The 14,894-nt window shown below is 34.6% G+C and overlaps 1 protein-coding gene across 4 annotated transcripts in view; it reads left to right on the top strand.

Moving 5' to 3' along the window:
• Positions 1-14,894, top strand: part of TSGA10 (testis specific 10) — a 45,987-nt gene that overhangs the window by 12,880 nt on the left and 18,213 nt on the right. For all 4 annotated transcript variants that reach the window (XM_058184910.1, XM_058184913.1, XM_058184912.1 and 1 more), the window contains 6 exons: positions 1,285-1,436; positions 1,898-2,013; positions 5,766-5,920; positions 10,129-10,184; positions 10,545-10,713; positions 14,350-14,448. In XM_058184910.1, the coding sequence (XP_058040893.1) occupies positions 1,285-1,436; positions 1,898-2,013; positions 5,766-5,920; positions 10,129-10,184; positions 10,545-10,713; positions 14,350-14,448 (747 nt within the window). The remainder of the gene's footprint in view (positions 1-1,284; positions 1,437-1,897; positions 2,014-5,765; positions 5,921-10,128; positions 10,185-10,544; positions 10,714-14,349; positions 14,449-14,894) is intronic.

The following is a 14,894-nucleotide window of genomic DNA, read 5'->3' as shown; positions in this document are numbered from 1 at the left end:
ACTTGTTTGACTTTGTATGAAAGTTTTGTATGGATAAACATTTAGCCACCTTTGATTATTATTGTGTGTTGAACTTGTGGATAATGTAGTTCAGACTGGAAAAGTACCTCTTGGCAGTATATTGATTATATATTTATTCCTAATTCTGCAGCTTACACTATTGAGCATCCTACCAGAAAGGCAATTCCTTTAAGTGAAATTCTGAAGCTCAACAAACCTTTCTCCATTTCCAAGAAGCATGCACTTCTTCTATTAAATGTCATACTTCTCTTCTCTTCTCTTCTCTTCTGCATGCAGCTTTGATTTCACCTTGCAGTTGTGTTTGTAAAAAAACTGTTCAAGAGGTTTGGGGCAGTTTTCTTCCCTGCCTGCTCTTTATCAGCAGCTACTATTATTGGAAATAAGCTAGTGTTTTTAACAAGGAGTTATTGACCATCAAGGAAGCCTTTCAAAATTGGGACCTTTCCCTCAGCTTCCATTCTGTCCTGAAAAGTTTACTTCCACTCTAGTGAAACTTTGGAAGCTGTGTTCAGCAAAAGTGGTATTATTTGCAGGTTTAGATTAGCTTAGTGAATCTATTGACATTACACTCCCCCTTTTCCTGGGAGCCAACAGAACTATGCTGGAAGACTGAACTGAGGACAGAAATGTTGCAACTCTTGTCATGGGACCAGCCCAAAAGTCCTTATCCTCTTTTCTGTGGCTTATATATTTACATGCAAAGCCTCTTCCCTCCACATAAGGGCCTTGGAATAGTTAGTTTGGACTTTACAGTGATCTGCCATATATGAAAAGCCTACATATCATCAGTCCATTTCATTCCTTGTCATGGCTTGCTTTCTGAGTCTGTCTATATGTGATTTCAACAAGTTTTAAAGAATGATAGCTTGGATAATCATTTGATTTCTGACAGAAATCCACAATACACAGCAGATCTTTGGAATATTCTTTTTCAACTCTTGGATGTGAAGTTCCACCTCTCTAGATACCATCATCTAAAACTGATGGAGAAACTGAGGAACAAATGCCAGAACAATACTTACACTGCTGTAGAAACTGCCAAATATTCTATCCATGGTAGTCTATAATAATTCATTGCAAGGGCCTTTTTCTAAAATAAATATTAGTCCCCTATGCTTATCATAAAAGCATACTCCAATTTTGATGAGGATTGCTTTTAGAAGAAATTAGTTTGTTACTCTAGAAAAAGACTTTTCCTTCTGTAGCTTATTGAAATAATCAGATGAAAATGTATGTATGTAATTCTTAATGATTCTTTATCAGCTTGACAATGAACGATTAGAACAAATATCGAAAATAGCACTGTTGAAGGATGCTATTGAGTCTATAGAAAGGGAGATGAAAATATTGGCAAGAAGGGCAGCAGATTCTGAAAGTGAACTTAACAGACAGAAAGCAGCTAACGCTTCACTAAGGTAAGGAAAATAGATTGAAACAATTATGTAAGTATGTTATTCATTTAATTTAGGCCTAGATGCAAGCAGTTCTTCACTTAATTTTTTTTCTAATCTGAAAATGTGATAATGTATATATTTTACATTTTGTTAATTGCAGGAGTTCATTTTATACTGTAGTTCTAAATATATAGGTGCCTGACCTGAATGTCAAGGATGACTCCCTTTTTTAGACATTTCTGGCAATATATACTATCAGTTTATAGCATCATCCAGTCACCATTCTGGTAAAAAGCCTGAATCTATTATTAATACTTTACAACAGTAATGTCCAAATTGTATTGTAAACCACTAAAGTATCTTATGTCTGAAACTATTTATTCTGTTGTAAGCAATGATGTAGTTAATATCATTAAGGTTTTTATGGGTACTGCTCATGTGGGTACAAAGATTAATTTAAATGCCTTATTGTTAATTTTCAGCATACTGAATGAAAAGATAGAACATAACTTTACAGAGGCAGAACGACAACTTTCAAAGAAAAAACATGAATTACAACTTATTCAAGAGAAAATTATGTGTTTGGATGAAAAAATGGGTATGTTTAAATAATATCTTTAAATAAAAACTCATTTTTAGCTTTAAACATGTCAGTTTTATTATATATGAATTGCAAATTCATTTACTAAGAATTTTGCTTTCAAACCCTTGAAATAACTCTTTTATTGATTCTTTGTATAGTTGGATTTTATACCAAAATATGGTACAGAAATGCCTCACAATAAAAAGAATAAGACATCAAACACTTAAACACAGTAAATTAATAATAACCATCATAAAGCATTCAGCATATTATTAAAACCTTGTTAAAGAATTATTAAGTTGCTACTGAAATATGTTAGTTGATCATCTTAATCACTCTCATTTGAAGTAGGAAGCAATCTGGGTAAAGTCCAAAGAATTGATGGGGCAATATCTTATGTTGTCACCTGGGAAAAAAATGATCCTGAGGAAGTTGACAATCATTGGTGAGGTGAGCTCTGTCATTGGTGGGCTTGGTTCTTGCTCCATCTGACTAGTGTAAGTGATCAGGGAGAAAGTTAGCTCCAGGCCGTGGTGGAAGACTGAATGGGAGTTAGAGGTGCCAAATCCACAAGGAGCTGGCCTTGGATTCAGCTGTGTTGGGCAACTACCAGGCAGTCTCCAATTCTCCTTGGAGATGTATGATGGTTGTTGTTATTACTGTTATTAAATGTTAGATTATGTTTATATATTTTGTTGAGATTTATTATTTTGTTGCAGCTGTTATATAGTAATTTTTGTTAGCTGCTTAGATTCTATTGATGAAAACACCAGAAAGCTTACATAATCAGCTATTAACCTAATGACATGTGCTGCTGCCCTTTCCTTGTGTCATCTCATGTCATATTACTTTTCTTAAAAAAATCAAATTAGTGGTGTAAAAACTAAATAAATACAATTTTATTAAAATAATAAATACTTGTTTTTCGTATTTCTTTTATGATTTTCTATGGTAAGGGGAGACACTTTTCAATAGAGCTACTTTTTACTGTAAAAGTGCTGTGATTTTTATTATTTAGTTATTTAGTTATTTGTTCCCACATTTTAGCCAAAAGTGGTTGCCAAAACAACTTATTTATAATATGTCCTTATAAAATATGTTTTTTCACTTAACAGTTAGATATTCATTTAAGAACTTCTAGGAAAAGTGGATAAGAGGTAGGTAGAATGCAGATACATTTATACTGCATATACACTGCAGCCAATTTTGGGTACCACATTACAAAAAAGATGTTGAGACTTTGGAAAAAGTGCAAAGAAGAGCAATTAAGATGATTAAAAGGCCTGGAAACAAAAACACATGAACAGTTGCAGGAATTGGGTATGGCCAGTCTACAGAAAAGAAGGACTAGGGGTGAGATGATAGCACTATTCTAGTATTTGAGGGACTGCTATAAAGAAGGTGTCAACTTACTTCCAAAGCACCAGAAGGCAAAATTAGTTGGAAACTAATCAAGAAGAGAAGCGACCTGGAATTGAGAAACTTCCTAATAATGAGGACAATTAACCAGTGGAACAGCTTGCCTTCAGAAGTTGTAGGAACTTCATCACTGGACAGCCACCTATCTAAAATGCTTGAGCAGGGGGTTGAACTAGAAGACCTCCAAGGTCCCTTCCAGCTCTATTCTGACAGATTGATTTAGTGATGATAAAATTTGCAACCACAAAAGCAAATTTCAATTGATTTAGATTAGTCTTACGGTATTCAAAACAGTTACAGAATCCCTAGTCAGAATTCTCAGCATGAGAAAGCTGGCTGGGAATTCTGGGATTGTAATGTTATTGCAACTCAATAGTCCAAGTTGAGGAAGGTTATTTTACCTTTTGACTCATGATTTTGGAGATGTCATATATTGTATGTTTAGACTGAATGTTTCTCACAGTAGATTCTAAGAAGTGTGTCTATTTGAATAGTAATTTTCATGTAATTTTTTTAAAAAGATATTTCTTTAATATTTCCTTCTATTTGGTAATAGCAATATCAATAATTTGCATATAAATTGGATATTCCAGGTGTTCTAAATTGCTAATTGTTTCTATGACAATTTTCTGATTTTTTTTGGGCAAAGAGTTAAATCATCTTCTGAGCCATTGCCATCTTTTCTTAAGTTTAGATTTCTGTTCTTCTCTCGTTAAACAGCTCTGAAATAATCCTCCAATCAGTTCACTAATGCCTGGTAGTTTATGAATAATTGCCTATAGATTTTCCAGTAGATCCTGCCAAAACCCAGCTTCTGTTGTTTGGACTGCTGGGATTGAAATTCAGCAACATCTGTAGTTTGATTAAGGTGTGGGTTTTGGTAAAGAAGAGATTAACAATATTTTATTTTGCTGAAGAGAAGGAAGTATTGTCATTACCATGGCAACAAATGCATGCTTTCTATCATCTTGTTTTCCCATTTGACTAACAGTGTCTGTGGCTCTGCTGTCTGTATAGTTCATCTAGCGTGGCCTACCAGAAGGCTCCATCAAACTGGCAGACAAGTGTGGTCACTGCAAGATCCATGCTGGATCATATGTACTTTTTACCTTCTTAAGCATTAAGGATATTTGATACATGTTTCTACCAAATTGTTTTAATTTAGTAACATGTCAATGGCCAATTAGTGACTTAATAGCATCATCCAGTGATATTACAAAGTTTGTATTCATAATCTAGCACAAGAATGGTCAAATAAATCTAGATGATGCTATGAAAATGTTAATGGGAAGTAACCAATCTCTGTCAGTTGTTCTTTCTGGTTTAAACGTGTAAACAAAGTATTTATTTGCTGCAAGATGGCTAGTGGGAAAGAATTCACAAGCCTTTTGAGAACAAATTTACTTTTATGGAAATCAGAAATATATAACAGCCAGCAGCTCCTTAGAAAGACTGAACCAGAAGTATATAAATGATAACCAGCATTTTGAATTGGGCTTAGAGAACATACTGAATGATGTTTTAGAAAGCTCAATGTTTCAGAAGCCTCATTCTCCAAATCATGCACAAAAATGGGTCTCCTGCCATTCTCAGATTGATGTCTCATTCTTGCAAGACCTGGGGAAAACAAAAAGGTTTCTAAAGAATTGTGAGAATGGGATACTATCTTGCAGAAGAAACAGGCCAGCTTGCAAAAGGAATGTGACATTGCTTGGGGAAAGAACATGAAGCTAGCTTAAGGAAGGTATGGCACATGCAGCTAATGGGATGCACAGCTTGAGAACAGTGTGAGATGGCAAAGGCCAAGGGTGTGGGTCTTGATGCAGCACTTCTCAGTGGCAAAGGTGCTGCAAGGGCTGAAGTAGAGATCTGAGGATAGTGGCAGCTGGCTGAAACGGCATAGGGTTATGCATAGATTGGTATAGGAGATAGATAGAGGGGACTTGTATTTGCAGTGGTAAATAAGGGTGGACTGCCAAGTGCCTGAATTTTGATTGTGTGACGATGGAGGGGGGGTGCTTTATTGCCTGTAACTTTGAGCACAGGTTATAATTGTAATTTCAAACAGTTGCTGAATGAAGAGTCATAAATTGAGGACTGCCTGTACTACCAAACCATAGCTTCCACACAAAAATTTTGGTTTCATACAGAAGCATTCTTAGGGGAATGGGAAATGTCAAAAAATTCAAAATGGCAACCATGTGATTGAATTCTTTTATTACATGCGCAGAAACCATCTTGATGTCCCCCACCTCACCCTGGCCAGGTGAAATGTATGCTTCTGAGCTTTGTTTGATCAGCCTGTATATTAAATTGATAAATAAATTGGTTTATTATTTTGTTTTCAGAACAACTTTCAAAAGAAAGCCTGGAGCAACAAGGTCATATTTGTACTCTTAATGATACAATAAATGAGTTGGAGGCAGAAAAGGATTCTTTACAAGATCTTCTAGAAGATAAAAGAGAAAAAATTCTTACATTTGAAGAAAGTTTGGCCATTAAAGTACGTTTAAATATTTATTGATTAATTTTTTTTGTATGTTCATAGTTTTGTGAATTATCAAAAGAACTTTATTTTTAGGAAACTGTTTTCAAAGCTTATATCATCAATAGATCAAAATAAAACATTTAACTCATTTTTTTAAAACTGTATGAGTATTGTGTCAACACAGTGATAATAGAAATTGAAAATTTGAAAACTGATTTAATACACAAGTTTAGGAATTCACATTCTGATTATTGCTGATTTTTAGGATTGTTGATAAAATTTATGTTTATATGTAAATTATATACACATTTAAAAATTGTCTTAGATCCCAGAACATTATTATTCAGGCTGTATTAAAACGGTATACCTTTTCTTAACATATTTTTTTTCTCATATTTTAAAAATAGCCATTCTTATGGCCAGGAATTTTTAGTTTCTATGCAACACATGGTATAATACTATTTATACTCAGTAAATGTAAAATAAAACTGGTTATTTATTTATTTATTTATTTAGTTCTTGTATTATTAGAAATCATCCAAAATTTGAAGATTAGTTTAAAATTATAATCTCTGTAGTTAAAAATACCTAAAATCTTCATATATTACAACTTCCAAGGCTACAAATTATTCTATATAAAAAATTTTATTTCCATTTTCCAACATCATATTTATGTACAATCTGTTATCCATCATTAATCATTAATTTTTATTTATTGCTGATTCGGGACTGCCCGATTGCCACTTCCTTTCTTCACAACCTCCCTCTACCCTCTACTACTTTCCCCGCCTTCATCTCTTTCACTTTACTACCTCCTTCTCCACTCTACCCTTCTTCCACCCTTTCTAACCTTCTTATTCCCGTCCTCCTCCTTAACTCTTTCCTACCTACTTTCTTCCCTCCTTCTACTCCTCTCTCCCTTTCTTTCTGAAATGGCAGTCGACTAGCCCCAATATCATTTCAAATTTTAATTTAATATCTTCAATCATTACTGTACATTAATAACCAATCCATGTATCATATTTCCCCCCTCTTGCCCACCAAGAATTAATACGATAAATTCTTTCAATATTAATCTCAAAGTCTTCGGCTCCACACCCTTTATCTGAGCAAAAGTTTGCGTAAAAATCTCTTTTAAATTTTCCTTCCTACTTTCCTTCAACCCCCTCACCCTTATGGCATATTCCATTAATCTGTATTGTAATATTACTCTTTCTTCATCTGCCCTATTTACCTTTGCCTGTATATCTTCCATCTTATTATCTGTTCCAATTGTTTTGATTCTTTTGAATTTCCTCTATTTTCCTTTGCAACTCTAAATTAACTTTATTAAGTTCTTCCAAACTATCCTCCATCTGAATACAAGACCTTAATATTTGCGAAATCGCATCCTTTACCATTTTCATTTCCTTCTTCTGCTCTTCCACCACTTCCTTAAAATCCAACATCTCTTTCTCTATTTCATCAAATTTTTGATCTATTTCTGAAAAATGAGTCTCCAGAAACTCCTGTAAAAAATTTCTTAATTCCTCTTTGATGTCTTCTTTTAATTTTCGTATCTGAACTGAAGAAATTTCAAACTTTTTAGTGGCTTTTGGTACTATTTGCTTAAAAGCCATTTTTTAAAATATATAACCTACCCAGTAACAGGGGACAAAAAGGGGTTAAAAAGGAAAGATTCAAAAAACTTTTCTTCTAAATCACTATAATCCCAAAGAAGAAGAAAAAATATAAATCATAAAATTCTCATTTCTTCCATTTAGTCAGTATCTTCTTGTATATCTCCTGGTTCCACACTGGCTGTTAATAAGCATTTCCTTAACTTTCGTTTCCAATACACAAATCACCATTTGCTTGCATTCCACAAAACGCCATTTGCTTTCTTCTCTCCTATCTTCGCAACAAATGTATCCTCTATTAGGGGCTTGCAATCTTCTTACAAACAACTGCTAGAACTCCAGTTTCTGCTCTATCCGCATTACAATCCATCACAAATCCATTTCTGCCACGGAGATTGGATGCTACGTTTTTTTCTGCCAAAAGGCAGATGCCCTCCGAGTCCGGAGCTTCTTTCAGGCTTTTGAAGGAGCACTCCCCTCAAGCCTCCAGAAACTTTTCTGGGGCTTCTCTGGGTGGCTCAACTTCAGCCCGAATGCTCATCTCTCCCTCTTTGCCCGAGGGGGAGATTTTCAAGCTGCCGGACAGCTGATTGATGCTGTCCTGGCAGCTCTACAGACTACGGGGTTAGTGGTCTAAAAAAGACCACCATCAACAAAGCGGAGCCAACAGGAAGTGCTACAAATTATTCTAAATTTAGGTGTTCTCAGTGGCTGTGCACCAAATGGAACTCAGATTTTGTTCCAGGTGAAAAAAAAATCACCTTCTGCATGTCCTGCCAATCTATTTCCAGTTATCTGCTATTCAACAGAAACAAAACAATGTTTTGGCTGTTTAAGGTTCCAGATGAAACAAAATCTGGAAAGATTTTGCAGAGTGAATAGGACAAGGCCAATGTCATTTCCCTCCACTTCTTTCTTCAGATGACCTTAATGTTGTTGATGTACTTCTTAACGTGCAGTTCTTCTCTCTCTCCTTTACCGATGCTCAACAAACATTAATATCACAGTACTGTATATCCCACTGGATTATTGGTGCCCAATCTTTTCAGGACTTTTCTTCCAGTCACTCTCAGTTGATGCCCAGTTCAGTATATCCCACTAATCCACTTAACCCTTCAATATTCACGGTATATAACCTTTTCTTCATCACCTGCAACCCTTTAGCTGATACTTTTATATGTTGTCACAAGGAAGCCTCTCCTGAACTGACATTCATCCAAACCATTTCTATCAGAACAACTGTGTTTCAGTTTGTATCTGAAACATAGCAACCCTGTTTCACTCTATATATGAGTCAAAAAACCTGAAACACATATGTCTCACTTTTGGCATGGAGCATTCCATGGAATGTTCCTTTTTGTAAACTTTTTTTGTTTAATCAGGAAAATATATTGCTAATTATGTGAATTTGACAAAGTGTAATGGTATGATGGAATGACCTTAGGAGACAATGAGAAAATGCACAGCCAGGAGAGTGGCCAGATAAAAGCAGTTTAGCTAGCAGAAGGAATATGGGCACAGCAAACGTCTCAGAAGGCTCCCTTCCTAATTTCTTAGGTTTGTGAGGTGACAGAGGAGAAATGTGCTTTCAGAGTTGCAGGATTCTCTTAATATAATATTCTAATAATTAGTTCATGTGGGTGTATTTTCTGTCTGGATGCAAAACTGACACCAAAACACTGTTTCAGATTTTGTTTCTAACTTTGGGTTTTTTTTAAAAAAAAAGTACTAAAATTGCTGATATCTGTTAAGTCAATCTAACAATATCCAAACCATTTAAGTTTTACAATATCTATGTATTAATTTGTATCATTTAATAGTATTTCTGGTATATGTTGTATTTCTACAAAATAATAACTGATAATTTATGTATGAATGACTCCCAAATAACTTTGCTTATGACTTTAATTTTGGCGCTTGAAATACATACTGGGCTTATCCCATGTGCATATAGAGTTCGGTTATATCTCATCAACAATTATTGGGAATTGTTCTTTGAACAAATTAGATAGATAAAGATTGTTCCTTGTGGGAGTACTTATGTGAGTCCCTTCCATGACCTAAACAAATATGTTTTTTGGCAATGATTTAACTTAGAATGACTTCAGATGACATTCTGTAGTGCTAAACAATTTAGAGGACAGGAAAATTGAATTCGAAGATTTTTTCTGTTCAACTTGAACTATTATAAATAGTGGAAAAATAAAGATCCAAGGTTTTGATTTGTTTGGGACTATATCAAAGATGAACAATTAAAAACCTCTCTGTGATAAGATGTTCATCCAGATTTCCCCTTTCTACATTATTTTTTTAAAAGACTGGACATGGCAGCTAACTGTGATAAATGTCATGTTTTGCTGAATTGTAAATGACAGTACTTCTTGAATCTGGTTCTGTTTGAAATAATTTTTTTCTTTTCTTTTCAAATCAGCTACATATGATTCTAACATATTAAGTCCATAATTGTGGAAAAATATGTGCTGTGTAAATCTACATGTTATTGCACTCTTAGTCTTATAAATTTTATGAAAATATGTTTTAATTAAAAGAAACATCTGGATTTTTGTTTATTTCATGCATCTCTTTTTACTATTTATTTTCAAGGAGAAGACAATTTCAGATCTGAAAGGCATTCTTTCTGACATGGAACATTCCTCAAAGTAAGATTCAGAATTCTAAATTTAGATTTTCCACTTAAATGTTTGGATTAGCTCAACGTGTAATGCTAGAATTATTATTTAATAACTTCATTTATTCTATATTTTCATCTGCAAGTAATTTTTGATTCCTCAGTATAGAGAAGGATTTGAAGTGTCATGGTTTTAAAAATTGTAAATAGAAACCAGTTTTAAACAATTGTTTTAAATTATAGTCTTTCTATTATGGAAGAAGTGTGACATTGTATTCACAGTTGTTATATTCTTATCCATGTAGAATTGGTATTATGAAGAGATTGTACGTCAGTTCTTTTTTGCTAATACTTTATGTGAAAATTTTGTGTTTTTTTAATTGTTACATAGGCATTCTACTGAAGCATTATGCAAGTATGAACAAGATATTGGCAGACTACACCAAATGTTAGATGATGTTAATAGTGAACTTAATCAGACTAGCAGAGAGAAAGATATATTAACTAGGGAAAATTCAAAACTAAAGGAACAACTTTGTGACTTTAAGCAGGAAAATCAGGTAAAAGGTCTGTTTGTTCATTTGTGTCAGAAGCATCACAATGAAAATAAGGCACATTATACAATATAAAATATCAAATGCAATATTAAAATATATACAAGTTAAACAATACAAGTTAAATCTTGGCCAGAAACTAGCCACATTAATTGTGTTCGGTCTCACTGCCATGAGGTCCCCAAGTGAGCACTGATCAGGACACAAAGGACAGATATACATATATGTTATTGTCTGCATGTCACCACAATTGCAAAGGGCTGAGGCCACCAGATAGCCCCCATTGTTCAGAGTATTTCTGGATCTTGTTGTACCCATGCACAGTCTATTCAATGATTTCCATACTTCCCAGCTTTCATCAGATCCAGGTGCCAGCTCCTCCATTGGTTCCATCCAGTGTTGGTTCTTTGTAACTTTCCATAAGTCCATTTTGCTTTTAAAAATTTCAGTCTTTTATATAAAATATTAACAACATATGCTTGCTGATTGCCATTATATTCTCTGTTCCATCATCTCTCTATCCTTCCATTAAATCCCTATTCAAATCCTATTTAGTAAATTTCTAAACATTTACATTTGTGTAATTCTTTAATTTATATTTCTATCAGAGTTATCTATAATTTATTGGATCATTTTTTTCCAGCAAAGTTGCAGTTTTGAAAATCAGTAGTTGGATATACATTAAGAACTTTCTAGCAAACTTTTTTCTCTGTCTAAATGATTTAAGTATAAACAAATGCATAATTATACATATACATTTATGTGAATGAATTCTATCTAGGTTCTTATACATTTATACATTTAATGACCATTCAAAGATACAGCAGCCTAGAAAAGTAAAGTATTTCCAGCTGTTGTAAAGTATTAAACTCTCCCTGCAGTCATGTGATCACAATCTGGGTGCTTGGCAATCTGTTCCCACTTATGACAATTGTCAAGCACCTCATGATCATATGACCATTTGCAATCTTCTCTGCAGAAAAAATCCCACAGGGAAGTTTGCAGGCTGTTTCTGCCTAGTGAGAGGACTCCCTTCCATCTCTGGAACTGGCTTAAGAGGCTGTCTGCTAAGGGGAGCTGAGCTCTTTTGGTGGGATGAAAAATCTGAGTTTAGATCTGAGCTCTGTTCCTGCACGCTGATGAAGGTGTCCCTTTCCATGCATGGAGGACAGCAGATGGACCTTAAATCCTGCTTATTTCTTTCAGCCAGCCCCTAGAGGCGAGAGGGAGCAGAAATCCAAGAGGATTTTCAGCTCCTGAGTAGAGAGTAGTAAGGCAAGGAGCACGGGGTGCCTTAAGCAGGTAGGGGAGGCCTGATGGAGGTTGTGTGTGAGGTTCTCACTCAAGGGCTGAAAATCCTGCTTGGATTTCGGCAGAAAGGATTTTTAGCTTCTGAGAGGAAAGGCAGTGCAGTAAGGCATATGGAGGATGAAAGAGAGCTCTGGGGGGCCTGGTATAGGATGCACACAAGTATCTCTCCTTCAAAGGCTGAAAATGCTGCTTGGATTAACAGGGAGGATTTTCAGCTCTTGAGTGGAGCCTTCCAGGGTCTTCACCCCTACTGATGTACTCTGCATTCCTTATCTGGGACTTCATTTGCTTAACTAACTTCACAATTGTTTAATAAGTGCAAGTGGGAGTGCCAGGGTTGTGATCATTGAGCACAGCAATCAAGTGGACAGTCATGTGATCTCTCATTTGATCATTTCACTCAATGACTGAGATTCTGCTACCAGTTGTGTTGTTAAGCAACAACCACCTGTGTTTTCCTCAAATTGCATTGTTAATAATTATAAAGCTAAAAACTGCATGCTATCTAAATAAGTATGATGAAATCCCATTTTCAACTTCTTTTGAAAATGAAACTAGCCTTGGACATCTACTAAGAGATGGAAAGATTTTATTTTATTTTATTCTGCCTTTTTATGTCAAGGCAGCATACATATTTATGCTCCTCACCTCCTGTTTTCTCCACAACAACAATTCTCTGAGATGGGTTGGTTGGGTTGAGAGAGTGACTGCCCTAAAATTACCCAGTTCAATTTCATGCAGAAAGAAGGACTAGAATTCACGGCCTCCTGGTTTCTAGCCTAGTTCCTTAGCCACTATTTGCCAATCTTTATCCAAAATGGTAAATGAATTCAAGTCCATCATCAATCATACAAAATCAATGGATAATTTTAAGCCATTTTTAAATTCATAGGGTTTTCGTTGTGAGGAAAAATTGGAAGAAATACTCTATACGTATCTATTTTTGAATCCCAGGACAAAAGTGGGATTTAAAACAATAAAAGCTGTAAATAAATATATATCATTGGGTTTCCACTATAATATGTTCAGCTTAAACCTTAGAATTCTGCTTCATCAGATCATCTTTAATTTTGTAAGCTGAAGTAGTAGCTTTCTTCTCCAAGAGATTATTTATACTCTATATATGCTCTTTTTAATTGAAGCAAGAGGGAATTAAATCTTGTACTTCATTTTCATCTTCGATATGTGGAATAAATGCATCCTAAAGAATGGAGGATATTCTTGTGGTCTATCTCTCTTGAACACCAAAAAGAATGCATGAATTAAAGATTTGTGGCTTACATTTGCTTAACAACTTTTTTGCTGGAATAAATACTATGCCTTCTGATCCTCAGAAATCATTTCATTGGTGCAGGCTGTGCTTTACATATTCCATTTGTGTTAATTAAAAGTTACCAAAATTTAGGAAGGCAGTACTATAGAAGTCATAACAAAGTGGTTTGTTTTTCATTTTGCTGCAAGGCTGTCAATCACCCTGTTCCTTGAACTTTGTATGTTTTTATCTTCTTATTCCATAAGCTTACCATCCTCTTCCTTGAAGTTCTAACTTCCATACTTCAGCTGAGCAAAAATTCAATATTTTATCTTTTTTTCAATATTTTATCCCTTTTTTTAAGTGATTCAATTATGTTTACATAGTTAGTGATGCTTCCTTCATGGAATCTGAGTGTTCTGTTAGCAATAATTAGCAGACCATTTGAACCTTTAGCTATCTTAAATTTGCAGCTGCTACACTGAAAATAGCTTTTTGCTGGCAGTTACTATGGCCTATCATGAAAATAAACTAATAGGTCTCAATCATTAATTATAGCTTATTATTCCCAGGTATATCGTTTCTATCCAAGGTTGTTTCTAGTTTTCATTTTAATTAATATTTTGGCTTCCATAAGACCATTAGAGAGTTGCCCATTACTTCATTTAGTGTCAAAGAACTTTGTGTTTTGCCAAGAATAAACTTGTGCATTTAAGAAACAAAATCAATAATTGGAGTGATTGTTTATGAACTATAGACAGACAAGAAAGGTCTTAGCAACATTCTCATAGTGGAATGCACATTGGATTATCTGTTCATTTGTACAGTATGTCTTAGAAAAGTTTCTGCTATCCGATCTCTCCGCAGGCCCATTTATCTAGGGTGAGGGCTGTGTCCACTATAGCTGCTCAACTTTTATTGCATAAAGGATGACACTATTGAAATACATTTTCTCAATTTAAACTTATTTCTCTTTTTATATGTACCAATACAACTTATTAATGTGTTTAAATATCAAATCATATCCAAAATACAAATAAATTAGAGATAAGAAATAATGCTTCGTATTTGTTTGACAGCTTTTATTTGAGAAACTCAGTAAATGTCAGAATGATCTTGATGATATGAAGTTGAAAACTGAAGATTTTCAAAGGTTGAAGTCTTTACTGAACTCTAAAGTAAGTATATACTTTGAAAAGATACCACTATAAAAAGGCTTAGTACAAGGCTTCCTGCCACAATAGGCAGTTTCAAGATGTCTCTTTCTTTGAATGGTTGGTGCTTACAATGGGCATAGGCAATTTGACCCCCATCCCCTTTTTTAAAACCTCCAGAGACTCCTTTAATTGCTGATAATTATCTGATTATTGATAATTGAGTGAAGAATTTCCTGTCAGTTTGAGATGAAAGAACACATGAAAGCCATCGTGTAACAACTGCCGTAGCACATTAAAAGGAAGGAAACTCTACAAAAAACCTGACCTTCCTCACATATGTGATATGTACTGTATGGCCCTACACACTGTGCAGCTTTTGATTATCAAAAGGTTGTCCATCTCTGCTTTAGAGCTCTTGCTTATAGAAAGCACAGTTACTTCAGGATCTCTTCTTTCGAGCAAAACTA

This window comes from Ahaetulla prasina, chromosome 5, assembly GCF_028640845.1.
Source record: "Ahaetulla prasina isolate Xishuangbanna chromosome 5, ASM2864084v1, whole genome shotgun sequence".
NCBI lineage: Eukaryota > Metazoa > Chordata > Lepidosauria > Squamata > Colubridae > Ahaetulla > Ahaetulla prasina.
Note: the sequence above shows the minus strand (reverse complement) of the source record. Positions and strands in the feature narration are given on the sequence as shown.